Below are 12,736 nucleotides of genomic sequence, written 5' to 3'. Positions count from 1 at the left end.
TTTTTTTAAAAAAAACAATAAAAATGTCTTTTGATTTTGTGGGATAGTTAGACATTTTGCGTTTTATTATTTTTTACTTGCTTTAGTACTATAGTTGGTTATTTTACAGTTTGGCATCTTGTGATTTTACAAACCGAATCAGCATATACCAAATGTTTTGGTGTTTCATGAGATATATATATATATATATATATATATATATATATATATAACAAAGAGGTTTTGTTTGTGCTCGCCTGATCAGGATATAAAAAGTGAACCATTATGAGAGCTATAATATATTTACTTATGCTCAGGAAATGGTTATTAGTGCTGGCAAAAGGCACGAAGCAACCAAAAACAAAAACTGGTCATTTAATGAAGCTGTTAGCAATACAACAAACTGATATCTTTGTACTGTAGAACTGCATTACCATTAGTAAATTAACAAATAGACAGAAAATGAGCGTTCGTTATTCTTCGATCACGGTTTTGTTCATTATTTGGCCACAGTTTAGAGAAACGCACTCAGTCATGGTGAGATGGCACTTTTTCGAAAAGCTGTTTAGGTATCGATTTGTCTACGGTATGTAATGCAGCCTCATATTGTCGTTTATATCCTTTCGAAAGTTAACAGCGGTTTAATTGTTGCTTTTACGGTAAAAATCATCATCAGCTTCCATCTTTTCACCATTTAATCAATCTCCCAAACATTTATAACTATTCAACATCTTAAAGGGATAGTTCACCCAAAAATGAAAATTCTGTCATTAATTACTCACCCCATGTCGTTCCAAACCCGTAAGACTTTCGTTCATCTTCAGAACACAGATTAGGTTATTTTTGATGAAATCCGAGAGCTTTCTGACCCTCCATAGACTGCAACACAACTGACACGTTCAAGACCCAAAAAGTTAGTCAGGACATTGTTAAAATAGTCCACGTGACATCAGTGGTTCAACCTTAATGTTATAAAGTTACGAGAATACTTTTTGTGCGCAAAGAAAATGAAAATAACGACGCATGCGTCCTGGTACTCTCGTTTATGCGCGTCGAAGACTGACACAAGTTGAATAAAGTTATTTTTGTTTTCTTTTTTAATAAATCTGCAAAAATGTCAACAATTCTGTGTTTTTCTGTCAATATGGGGTGCTGTGTGTACATTTAATGAGGAAAAAAATTAACTTAAATGATTTTAGCAAATGGCTGCAATATAACAGAGTGAAAAATTTAAGGGGGTCTGAATACTTTCCGTACCCACTGTATATTAGTTTGAACTTTTTCTATACGAGTACATTCATTGTACACTCTAAAAAATGCTGGGTAAAATATGGACAAACCCAGCAATTGGGTTGTTTTGGCCCAGCGGTTGGGTTACATTTAACTCAACCGCTGGGTCAAAACAACCCAATTTTTTAGTGTATATACACATTCTAAATCCTTTTCTTCTTGGAAAATGGGCCAAACATGCAATCAAATGAGAACGAGAATGTCCTTCCCTCTAAATTATGCCTTTAGCATCCCAGCAACAGGAAGTAGTAACTCATGGTTTGGTGGTGTGTCTTAAACTAAAGGCCACTGGCTAGTAAAAACAAAGGGCAAGAACTTCAATATGTCCTGTCCCAACTATACATCAACACAGAAAATGTTTGTGGGGTTTTAACAATCTGTCTCGAGGCAGTTGTTTGAGATTCGCTCGCTCAAAAGCAGGAAGTCCAAGTGTGATGTGTGTAAAGAATATAACAACTTAAATTACCTGGGAAGTATAAACCTGTACTAGTAAAGTTATTAGATTCACCTCACTACTATTACAATATGAACTATATACACCTGTTAAAAAGGAAAACTGTTGAAAATAAGTGCAATCTGTATTTGCCGAAACTGGTCGTACAACAAATATCCATTGCTTATACTTTTATGGTCACCCATCATCACATTCAATGGCACACTCTAAAAAATGCTGGGTTAAATACAACCCAGTGCTGGGTAAAATAGGGACAAACCCAGCAATCGGGCTGTTTTGACCCAGCGGTTGGGTTAAATGTTTAACCCAACCTTCTGGGTAGTAACCCAACCGCTGGGTCAAAACAACCCAATTGCTGGGTTTGTCCCTATTTTACCCAGCACTGTGTTCGATTTAACCCAGCATTTTTTAGAGTGCACTGTTTCAGAAATAACAGATTGTAAACTTTACATATTATAAACAAGTCCCTAAATATACATTCTAAGCTGTCGTCTATTGCATATAAGCATGAATGCATATAATAATGTTTTCATATGCCGTAAAACATACAAAATTCATGTTAGATATTTCATATAGACCTTAATGGGATAGTTTAACCAAAAATGTAACCATTTACTTTAACCCCTTAACTGTCACCGTCCCACCTGTGGGACGCTTGGCGCTCTATATTTTGTTGTTGTCCTTTTTCTCTATCAAATCTTTTAGTAATCATCATAAAGTATATATAATTTGAAAGCTTAGAAGCCCAAGATTCATCCTCTGAAAACCATTTAGAAATCGGACATTGCGTTACCATAGAAATGGTACTTTAAAATCTTTTGGCGGTCTCCTCCCTCTTAGTGGGCGGTGTCAAGTGTCATATTACAAAATGCATTACGGTCTTTTAGAATCAAACCTTTTTATAATCTTGACAAAAAATATATCACTGGAAAGGTCTGAGTCTCAGGATTCCATATTTGGTGTTTTGAGATAGAAGTAATATTGACAGAGAAATCTAGACGTTTGTGACAGAAAAATGCATTAAAAATATTTTAATGGAGTTTAGATGGCACCCGGTGGCTGTTTGTGGTATGATGCCCTAAATAAAATGTCACAGGAACCTACATTTTTTTCATATCAACTTCAAATTTGGAACATAGCTTTAGACATAATGCTTTAATTTTTTTTTACAAATTTTAGAGTAAAACCTGTTATGTGAAATATTTATAATAAATAAAATAAAATTAATAGTGCATTTTATTTACAGTACATTTAAACTTATATAATTTTTTGATACTTACATTTTTGGAAACAAATTCCACTTTTGCAATAATCTACTGATTTTCTTCTTTAAAAAGAGACCAACCTTAGGTCTTATTCCAAAGTGTTAATAAATTACAACAATTTAAGTTTGGATAGTGCACTTTCATGCCTATTTAAAAAAAATGGGGGGTGACAGTTAAGGGGTTTAAACTTGCATGACTGACCGACTTCTGCTGAACACAATTTCAAGGAATCTATACAAATAGAAAAAAGTTTTGGATAATCTATCCCTTTAAATAATTCGACGTCGCTGTCAATGCTTAGTTAAAAATATCAATGCATCACTATCATCATCTATAAATGCAATGCATCATTATCATTCGCTCTGCTAGTGTGACTCCTGTGTCCGTTGCGTTGCGCTCTTACTCTGTGGTCGACGCTACTCTAGTCTATGGGCTCTGGTTCGGCGTCCATGCAGGTCTCCCAGGGGTTTCTGGGCATGTGTGGCATGGAGATGATGAGGAGGCTGATGCCGCTGAGGAAGAGGAGGGTGAAGGCGGCGCAGGCGCAAGCGAAGGACCACGAATAGTAGTACTCGATCCATATGGTCTCGTCACTGTCAATCATGCGTTTGACCGACTGCCTCATGATCTCCACCGAGATGACGATGCACAGACCTGTGAGGGTGAGAAAGGTCACAGACGTTAAATGGAGAATAAAGAATGGTGGTTTTGTGGTTGGTGTCTGGGGTTTCTAGACTATCGATTCACCGGCGTTGAATTACACCGTCCTGCAAGTCCTTGAGTACGTATAAACGCTCACATCTGCTTTCGACCTGCAGAACACTTGACCAGTTGCAACTGCATGAATGTAGCAAGCTGTAATCCTGATAGTGTCTTAAAATCACCCTTGTTAAAAAGAAGTGTGCTTAATTGTGTCGAATGTGCACTTGTAGTATACTTCACATCTTGGAAGTATAACTCTAAAAACTGTACTTGCAGATAATACTGATGAAATAAAAGGACACTTAAGTGAACTGAAAGAGAGACACTTTCATGACACTTTTAAAAAGTGCACTTTATAGGTTAAATGGAGAATAAAGAATGGTGGTTTTGTGGTTGGTGTCTGGGGTTTCAAGACTATCGATTCACCGGCGTTGAATTACACCGTCCTGCAAGTCCTTGAGTACGTATAAACGCTCACATCTGCTTTCGACCTGCAGGACACTTGACCAGTTGCAACTGCATGAATGTAGCAAGCTGTAATCCTGATAGTGTCTTAAAATCACCCTTGTTAAAAAGAAGTGTGCTTAATTGTGTCGAATGTGCACTTCTTTGAAGTATAACTCTAAAAACTACTTGCAGATGATACTGATGAAATAAAAGGACACTTAAGTGAACTGAAAGAGAGACACTTTCATGACACTTTTAAAAAGTGCACTTTATAATCAATCATATTTTAATATTTTTTTGCCGTGCTTTACAGAAGTACACTCATTTTGTTGCGTTCACTAACATACTAAAGCACATGCAAAGTATCTGATTGCAATTTGAATAATAATTAGTTAAATTTTTATTTACTCAATTGCAAATTCATTCATATAAATATGTAATTATGAATATATTTAATTGCATGACATACACGTTTCAGTAGAAATGTCATTAAGGTATATTTTATCATCATAAATAATTGACAGTACATTCAGCAGTACACTTTGACCATATGTATCAATGGCAATATAAGTAATTATGAAATTACATACAAAGATGTAGTTAAGTGGGTAAAAAAAGACTCTATTATAAATTTAAACTATAACACTTTTTCAATTTTTTGCAATAATAATGCTATTAAGTGTCAGAAAACATCAAATAATAAGTACTCCATAAATACTATTTATAAAAAATATGCAAAAGTGTACTTCTGTTACACAGTGGTATCAACAACAACAACAACGAAAACTAATATAAATGCTAATAGCATGGTTTCTTGGACATTGTAGTAGGCTCAATACCACAGTATTGCTTGAACTATGAATATTCAGTGTACATGAGAGAAGCATGGTACCAGTTAAACTACACAAAATACAAAAAATTTTTAAGAAGATATATTCAGTTTAACATAGTGCGTACCTGCATGTAATGCACTTCATGCTGTTAATTACAATGAATGGAATATAATTTCTTTCTCTTTGCATTTTTAAAACAATACGGTGCAAGATTATCGAACAATTTAGTTAAGTTAAACAAGTTAGGTCAAAAGTAATCTAAAAGTGGTCCTTTTACATTACCTAAAAAGTGTAATCTAATGGATTACGTTACTAACTAAAATTTTTGTCATGTAATTCGGAATCAGTAACGGACTACAATTTGCAAGCAGTCCGTCCAGCACTGAGAATTGGTTCCACAGCAAATTTAATTTGATTTCCTCCATCTCTGCTTGGTATTAAGTGGAAAACTTTGCACTATCCACACATGATTTCAAAGGGGGAAAACCTTACCTTTCTGAGTCTTTACTTCAAAAACTTCAGCCTCTTCCCCTGATGTGAAGTGTTTGAAGTAGGAGCAGTTCTTGACTGCAAAACAAGATGAAAACAGTGATTGTAGCTGAGGGTTGCAGGTGCTGCCGTAGCCTGTCATTACGATGCAGCCAAACTACCAATGAGCCCTCTTGACATTTTCTCCAGAGACCATAGTGCTCGAAAACAAGCCAGGCATTCGTGTGTGTCCATCGAATGGATCATGAATTCTGAATTATGTGCGGAGAGCATGTGATTACGTTGCGCAAGCTTTCTTACTGGTAGGATGCTGTAAGTGTGCACAATTTGTATGTGCTTTTTGGACAGGAAGGCAAATTAGCTGATGAAATGGAACAAGCTCTATTTCCTACCATTATTTTGCCTTCACAAAACAACACTTTGTATTTCACATGCCTAATATCCCCCTCCATAGGCTAATTACCAGAAATGAGCTTCTCGCCCATGTGTTCATCAGGTTACAGGTCCACAAAATCGTGAAACGAGTCCTCGCTCTCATATCTCCCAAGGCAATGGGAAAAGTCGGGTTATATAAGAGTTCATATGGTAGGAACCTCTTCTTTAGATTAAACTCATAAAGCAACCTCAGCAACCCCCTGTGCCAGGAGAAAGACTGACAGAGGAGCTGTTTGTTACGCTGGACCAAGAATCTCCAGCACAAGCGGGGGGTTGGGGGAGGCCTATGTATAGGTTACCTAGCAACCGGCTGGTCTTAGCTTTATTAGTAAAGGCAGACTGACAGCAGCGAGGGGTTGGGATGCATCACGCCGTGCTGCTTTAGAACGTGATTTACTCAGCTTATTTGACTATTCCCATCACAGGCCCTTAACGCAAGCTGTTGTGGATGAGTTCATCTCACGATTGGCCTCTGAGAGCCTTTGGCCGTAATGTTTGGTGCCATGTGTGGGCTAATACACACACGTGTTGGGTCGTGGTCAATTGTCTAGCCCTGCGTTAGCATTTCAATACCCTCAACCCACGATGTGAGACTTGATTTAATTGTGTTTCGAGCCCTTTGCGGCAATAGAGAGTTGTGGAGTGTGTATTGTGGAGATTCATTGACATCCCTCCATGTTATCCCAGTCTTTTCATGTCCTCTTCACCTGTCTTGCTTCGGTAGGCCTGTCAGTGTCCTTCATCCATCTGACAGAGACATACAAGGACAGAGCGATCATGAATCATTCGCAGATAAAAGGGCTGCTCTTGACAAATCTGTCATTTTTTCCCCTGGCACGTATCGAATGCGAGACCTGTGCCATGCGCCTTGCTCTGCATGTAGGCAGATCTGTTTTTCAGCATGATTGTACCTAAAGCTCAAAAAGAACAGTGTGAGTCTTTTCAGTTCAGCGGCATCGCCGCTCAAAATGAGGAGCCGAAAATAGCGATTTGGGGCGTATCATTGACCTCGCAGTTTTGTTAATGGAAGCACTTATTTCAGGGAGGAGGTTGATTGCTGGGTTGCAGTGGCTGTCATATTGTTTTTTACATCTTGATTAAAGCTCCCTCCCTTTCGTGGCCCAAGCAAACAGACCACTGGGCCTGGCAGGTTTTCGAGCGCCGTGAGGCAGCTGTGCTGTTTTTATTTAGGTAAATATGGAGCAGTGGCTCAAGAAAACAGAGGTGTCCTCTTTTGTCCACTTGTAGAGTGACCGTTAGATTCTGGGTCAATGTGAGAGGAGGAGGACACATTTAAAGCATCTAACCCGCTAAGGGTGCTCATATCTGGGTCACACAAGGGAAGTGGCTTCCTCTGGGGCCTCTGGAAACTGAGATAAAGCCCCTGCAACACAAAGGTACTAAAGGAATATTTCATCCAAAAATAACAACTCTGTCATTAGCCTCATCATTACCCTCATGTTGTTCAAAACAAATTACTTTCTTTCTATGGTGGAGCACAAAAAAGAACACATGCAGTGACTAGGGACCATCAAGTTCCACAAATGACAAAAGAGCACCATTGAAGTACTGTAATGGGCCGTTCACACAGAACGCGTCTTTGCATCTCAAAAATGTGAGATGCAGCGCTCATGAATGGTTTCGAAAAACGCTGTGCTGAATGCCTCTTCTGTCATGTTGCTATCAAATAAAACAGTTGCCATACCAACTTGACCTGATTGGTCCACAAGACTAGAATTGAAGAGTCATGCTTTGTGTAAAAATTCTTTTAACTTGACACATCGTCTTAAAGGGGACATCGGATGCAAAATTCAGTTGTACATGGTGTTTGCGTATATAAATGTGTCTTAGCAGTGTGTGGACACAACCACCCTACAATGATAAAAATCTATTCACTCCTTTTATTTTTATCTCTCCGAAACCTGAACAGTTTCAATTATCAAGCTGCTTTGATTTTCTAAACAGTATGACGTTATACTGCTCAAGCCCCGCCCACGACCGCTGACGGACTGTCTTGTATTAGCATATTTCCGCCCTCAGCCAGTATGCTGTCCGCCATTTTCTCCATGCTCAGGCAGCTGTAGCGACAACAATGTCTCGTAAGCAATGCAGGTGTTTTGTAGTTGGATGCAAAAGTGAACATTAGAACCTTCTTTCTTACGACATCAAAGCCACTGAGGACGCAGTGGATTAGTTTTGTTTTTGATGGAAATGCACCACCGAATACACAAAAAACGCAACAGAGGGGTGGGGTGAACAGTATCTCATTATCACTTAAAGCGACATGCACCGAAAACACAGCTGTTTTTGACAAGGTAAAAGGGAGTTGTTTTACACGACCATTGAAGAATTTTAACCAAAGTATGTTGCAGACATTTCACGAAGATCCTAATGAATCATACCAACTTGTGGAAAATGGGCAGCCGATGTCCCGGGTCCCCTTTAAAAACACAGCACTCATATGTGAGAAGCTGCAAAAGATGCTAGTACAACGGTCATACGCATCCGTCTAGCTTGTTTACATAGAAAAACAATGGAAAAGTAGTGCATTGGAATGGAAAAACACGGTCTGTGTGAATTACCCCTATTGGTAGTCCATATGACTTGTGTGCTGTACGTCTTTTGAAGCCATATGATAACTTTCTGTGATGAACAAACTGAAGTTTAAGTTATTCATTGAAAATCTTGGTACAGTGCTTTTGGTAACAATAACAAGAGACAATACCATCTGCTATCCTGACACATCTTGATGCATCTAACATTCTTCAAAATATCTTATTTTCTCTTCCACAGAGGAAAGAAATTTGGTGAGTAAACAATGACAGAATTTTCGTTTTTGGCGTGAACTACCCCTTTAACTATTTCTTTAAACAATTATATCCCACAATACTGTATCAGAATCCACTGAGTGGTTCCAATTTCAAGTTGTTTCAAGACACTTAAAATGCCTATTTTAACATAATTAACTCCACTGGGAAGATCGAGAGACATTTTAACAGACCCGAGTGTTGAATGAGTGTGAAATGCTAGATTCCCTCGAAGAACTTGATGAGCCTCGCCAACACTCATAGCTCTTCTTTTCCCTCTGTGAGAAGCAGGTCTGGGAGTGAAGCCAAGAAACATTGAGTGAGCAGGAATATAACTGCTTAAATGCTAATGTTTTGGCTTATAGCTTCTTCTGTGCAATTCAAGAGGCTATCCAAATCTAACCACTCCCCTGCAGGCAGTTGTGTTTGCAGTACTAGTGTGAACTGGCCCACACCTTGTCTCACAGGACGTCGTTTTAAATGGCTGTGCTCTGCAAGGTGTCCGTGGAGCCTCAGGGTTAGGTGCTTTCCAACCCTTGCCAGCACAAATTCTCCCACCGGGGCAGGAAGATCAGTAGGTGTCTGCCAAGACTGCAATCCTCCACCTGATTGAACTGCTTATCTCCTAATGGTCTAAAGAGAGAGCTGCGGGGTTGGGTTGGAGAAAACTCATGCTGCACATCAGTAAACAGTGCTGGTACTGTGCACTGTCATAAAGGAAATGTTTGACAAAGCACAGATTTTGTTCATTCTTATTTATGTTGACTTTGACTAATAATCTTACCTCTGAATTTATATCTTAGATCTGAGGGAATAATGGCTAGTCTGTAGCATTGATAATCTAAATTTTGACTATCGACATAAAGTCTAGTACACACTAAAGCTGATTCCAATCAAGAACCACTCACTTTTGGCCCTCCACTGTATTTGCATGATGCTTAAGGGTGGCTAAATTTCAAATATCCCTGAGAGCCGTGTTGAAAAAAACAGCATTATGCTGATTGGGTATGTTTTGAAGCATGGTAGCTGGTTTGAGCTGGTCATGTGCTGGTCCTAACTTAAGCTGGTCCTAAGCAACTAGCTCCTGCTCAGAACCAGCTCATAACCCGCTCAGGACCAACTAAGGATCAGCTCAAACCAGCTGCCATGCTTCAAAACATTTCTAAACAGCATATGCTGTTTTTTTTCAACAGGGAGTAAAGTGCAATGCACATGCACTTAAGGATAACTCATGTACTTGCAAAAAGGTCTTAAAACTCTTTCAAAGACCACGGCTCAAAGCAACTAGTTAAGCAAGCAAACCCTTGACTCCTTCTCTTCAGAAGTTTTCATTGTAGCACCCATGTTTCCTGGAGGAATTGCAAAAACCTGTGCACCATTTTGGAAAATGTTGATTTCCGGAAATTACATAAAGCCAATCAGATTGGAGCTTGCTGCTTTAGGAAAGCTCTTGCCATTTTCTGTAAATACGCTTCAAATGAATGGTCTTCAGTCCATAAATGGTCCAATGGCATCTCAGGCTGAGGCTACATACTAAGGCTGAGGATGATTAGATTGTGCGTACAGTTGTCAGCAAGTCTAAGATAAGTAACTTTGTTGGAGAATTAGAGTTAAACCCAATTGGAACTGTAGGCTGTTTTCATGTTGACTTCAACATCCATAGTTGATGTTAAATCTTGGGGCCTTGCTTAACACAGGGACGTATCGCTCTGTTTATCCCCACAGATCTTCCTGGGGTGTGACAAGAGGATGCTGGTCTTACTGCGCCCTGGATTACACAGGGGACAGCCTGGATCCAATTACATTTTTTACTCTAGTTGTTTTTGTGTGGTTTCTGAGCCCTCTGTTTCATTTATCCACTAAATACTATGATCTTTTTGTGTGACATTTGATCTATAACCTGCCATCTGCCCTAAAAGTTTACTCAAATATATCTGCAGAATGCAGTTGAACAGAAGGTAGATATTCAGATGTCAAGGCAGATATTCAGTGCTCTGTCAATGAATGCATACAGTCTTTACTGTCATACGAGTGAATTGCATTACTCTTTTCTTCTTCTTCTCAATCTGTTTGACCTCAAGAGCTTGGTTGTAGGAATGAAATGAGGCTGATCTGTCCCTAGAGCAGCGTAAAGTACAGTCGAGTTATTTCCTGTGTCCCACAGGTAAATTCAGCTCATCTGCCTTTCCATTAATTCAAATCCACAGATCTGCTCGTAAATCATCTTAACCTGTCTATTACAGCCTTAAACAACCCAGTGACATCAGAAACAGCAAATCAACACCCATTCAATTCATTAGCACTCTGGTCAGTGACCTCACTAAGCAATTCAAAAAAGACGCAATTAAAATAAAACCTTAATGCAATTTGAGGAACAGATTCCCACCTAAATTGGGAATTAACGTTGAAAGGAGAAACTCCAGTGCACTTAGAGTAGAAAACTTTTCACCTTGAACTTTCTTGCACGTATGAAGTATGCCTGACTTGGCTTCTTCTGCTCCCCAATTTCCAGTTAAAAAACTTAAGATGAATGAGGTGCTCTTCCAAAAACTTCACACAGAAGATACATCCTTGCCTCTGGGCTATATCGGACGACACGGCAGGACATGTGCTCATGAGAAATAACTTGGATGTGAACTTCCTTACCTCCTGGCAGGCTGATAGGGCCACAGCCTTTACCCTGAGGGTCTTCCTCCACAATGAAGATACTCTTTTTACACAGCCTCCAGAGTCCGAAGTGGGCCGCTTCGCAGGTGGTGTTGAGCCGCTCCACCCTGGGACTCAGCACTGCCCAGTGGTCCGTCACCACCGCCGCCAACATGGACGAGATGCCCACCAGGATAACCAAGAAGGTGATCTTTACCTTGGTCTTCTTGTCCTCCAGCATGGTGGCCTCCGAAGATAAGTTTGAAAGTGTCTCTGCCCTTGAATTGACGCCTTGGTTTAGTTTACTTCTCAGGCACTAAGAGAAATGTAAAAGTCACACAGCAACCCGCTATCTCTTCACTCCAGCTCGCTGTCCACAAATCTCTGCTTCTGCTTGGAAAAAGAGGCCAGATAATAGTGCCCTAGTTTTCTCTCTCTCTCTCTCCCTCTCGTAAGACAGTTGTTTGGTATGGTGGGCTGTGCCTTTAGACCTGCCTTCATGATGTAGACTGGGAAAGTTTATTAACCAATATTGTAAAATCTACAGCTCGCATAGAGGAAATACAGAAATTACAGAAACACAGCTTTGACAAGCCAGAGGGCTCATGTCTGAGTTTGTGTACTGGCTGATGTCTTAGACCATTAGGACATGTGATCACTTGCATAGTAATGAATAAACAGCCAGATGATGCCAGGTCTGTCAGAAATAAAATGATTTAATAATATCCTATTTGTGATGGACTGGTCATCCGTCCAGGGTGTTTCTATACTTTCGGCCTGAGACACTGGAATACGCTCCAGAAACCCTGTTTTGAGATTTTAATGGATAGATGGAATTATTTCATTTTTTACATTGAATTTTATTCACGATGTAAATAATTTAACTAATACATCAATGTCAACTTGTGATGTGGCTTGGCTTACCAATAAGTCATCTTTGTTTCGAGCAGTACTTACATTATTTTTAAAAATGTTCTAAAACAACCCATCCAAAGTCAGTTTGAGTAGCTATGGATTTCAGTTGAAAATAAAATTGGGTTTTTGCTGAAGAGTAGCCTCAAGCTCACAGCTGATTGATCTATGAACATCCGAGATGACGTGCAGATTCAACACTCGCAGTGTAGAGTCTCAAATTGTGACGAGTCACTGGGCAAGACTTTTCAAATTTTACATGTACTGAATTTCATTTTCATCTTGCATGATTTGATGTTGAAGGCTTGTTGTGTTCATTATCCTTGTGCCTGGCTTTTCCAAAGCAGTTTAATTATTTCCTGTGCTACTGTTGCTCATGGGAAATTTCCTTTTATTAGTAGATGATCTACTTTCCACCGTCAGTGAGTGCGAGAGGCTGTATCTATACTTGGGTATCAAAATGGATTTGAGTTTCAG

At 39.3% G+C, this 12,736-nt stretch overlaps 1 protein-coding gene across 1 annotated transcript; it reads right to left on the bottom strand.

Moving 5' to 3' along the window:
• Positions 1 to 3,409: 3,409 nt before the first annotated feature.
• On the bottom strand, positions 3,410 to 11,723 carry cacng1b (calcium channel, voltage-dependent, gamma subunit 1b). Its single transcript, XM_016229465.1, has 3 exons — positions 11,348 to 11,723; positions 5,463 to 5,537; positions 3,410 to 3,642 (listed from the first exon to the last, which is right to left on the bottom strand). Exons 1-3 carry the CDS (start codon positions 11,586 to 11,588, stop codon positions 3,410 to 3,412), a joined length of 549 nt encoding a protein of 182 aa, XP_016084951.1. The 5' UTR covers positions 11,589 to 11,723.
• Positions 11,724 to 12,736: the final 1,013 nt, after the last annotated feature.

This window comes from Sinocyclocheilus grahami, unplaced genomic scaffold (assembly GCF_001515645.1).
Source record: "Sinocyclocheilus grahami isolate Dianchi unplaced genomic scaffold, SAMN03320097.WGS_v1.1 scaffold353.1, whole genome shotgun sequence".
NCBI classification, from domain to species: Eukaryota; Metazoa; Chordata; class Actinopteri; order Cypriniformes; family Cyprinidae; genus Sinocyclocheilus; species Sinocyclocheilus grahami.
The sequence above is the reverse complement of the archived record's forward strand: the minus strand, read 5'-3'. Positions and strand labels throughout refer to the sequence as shown.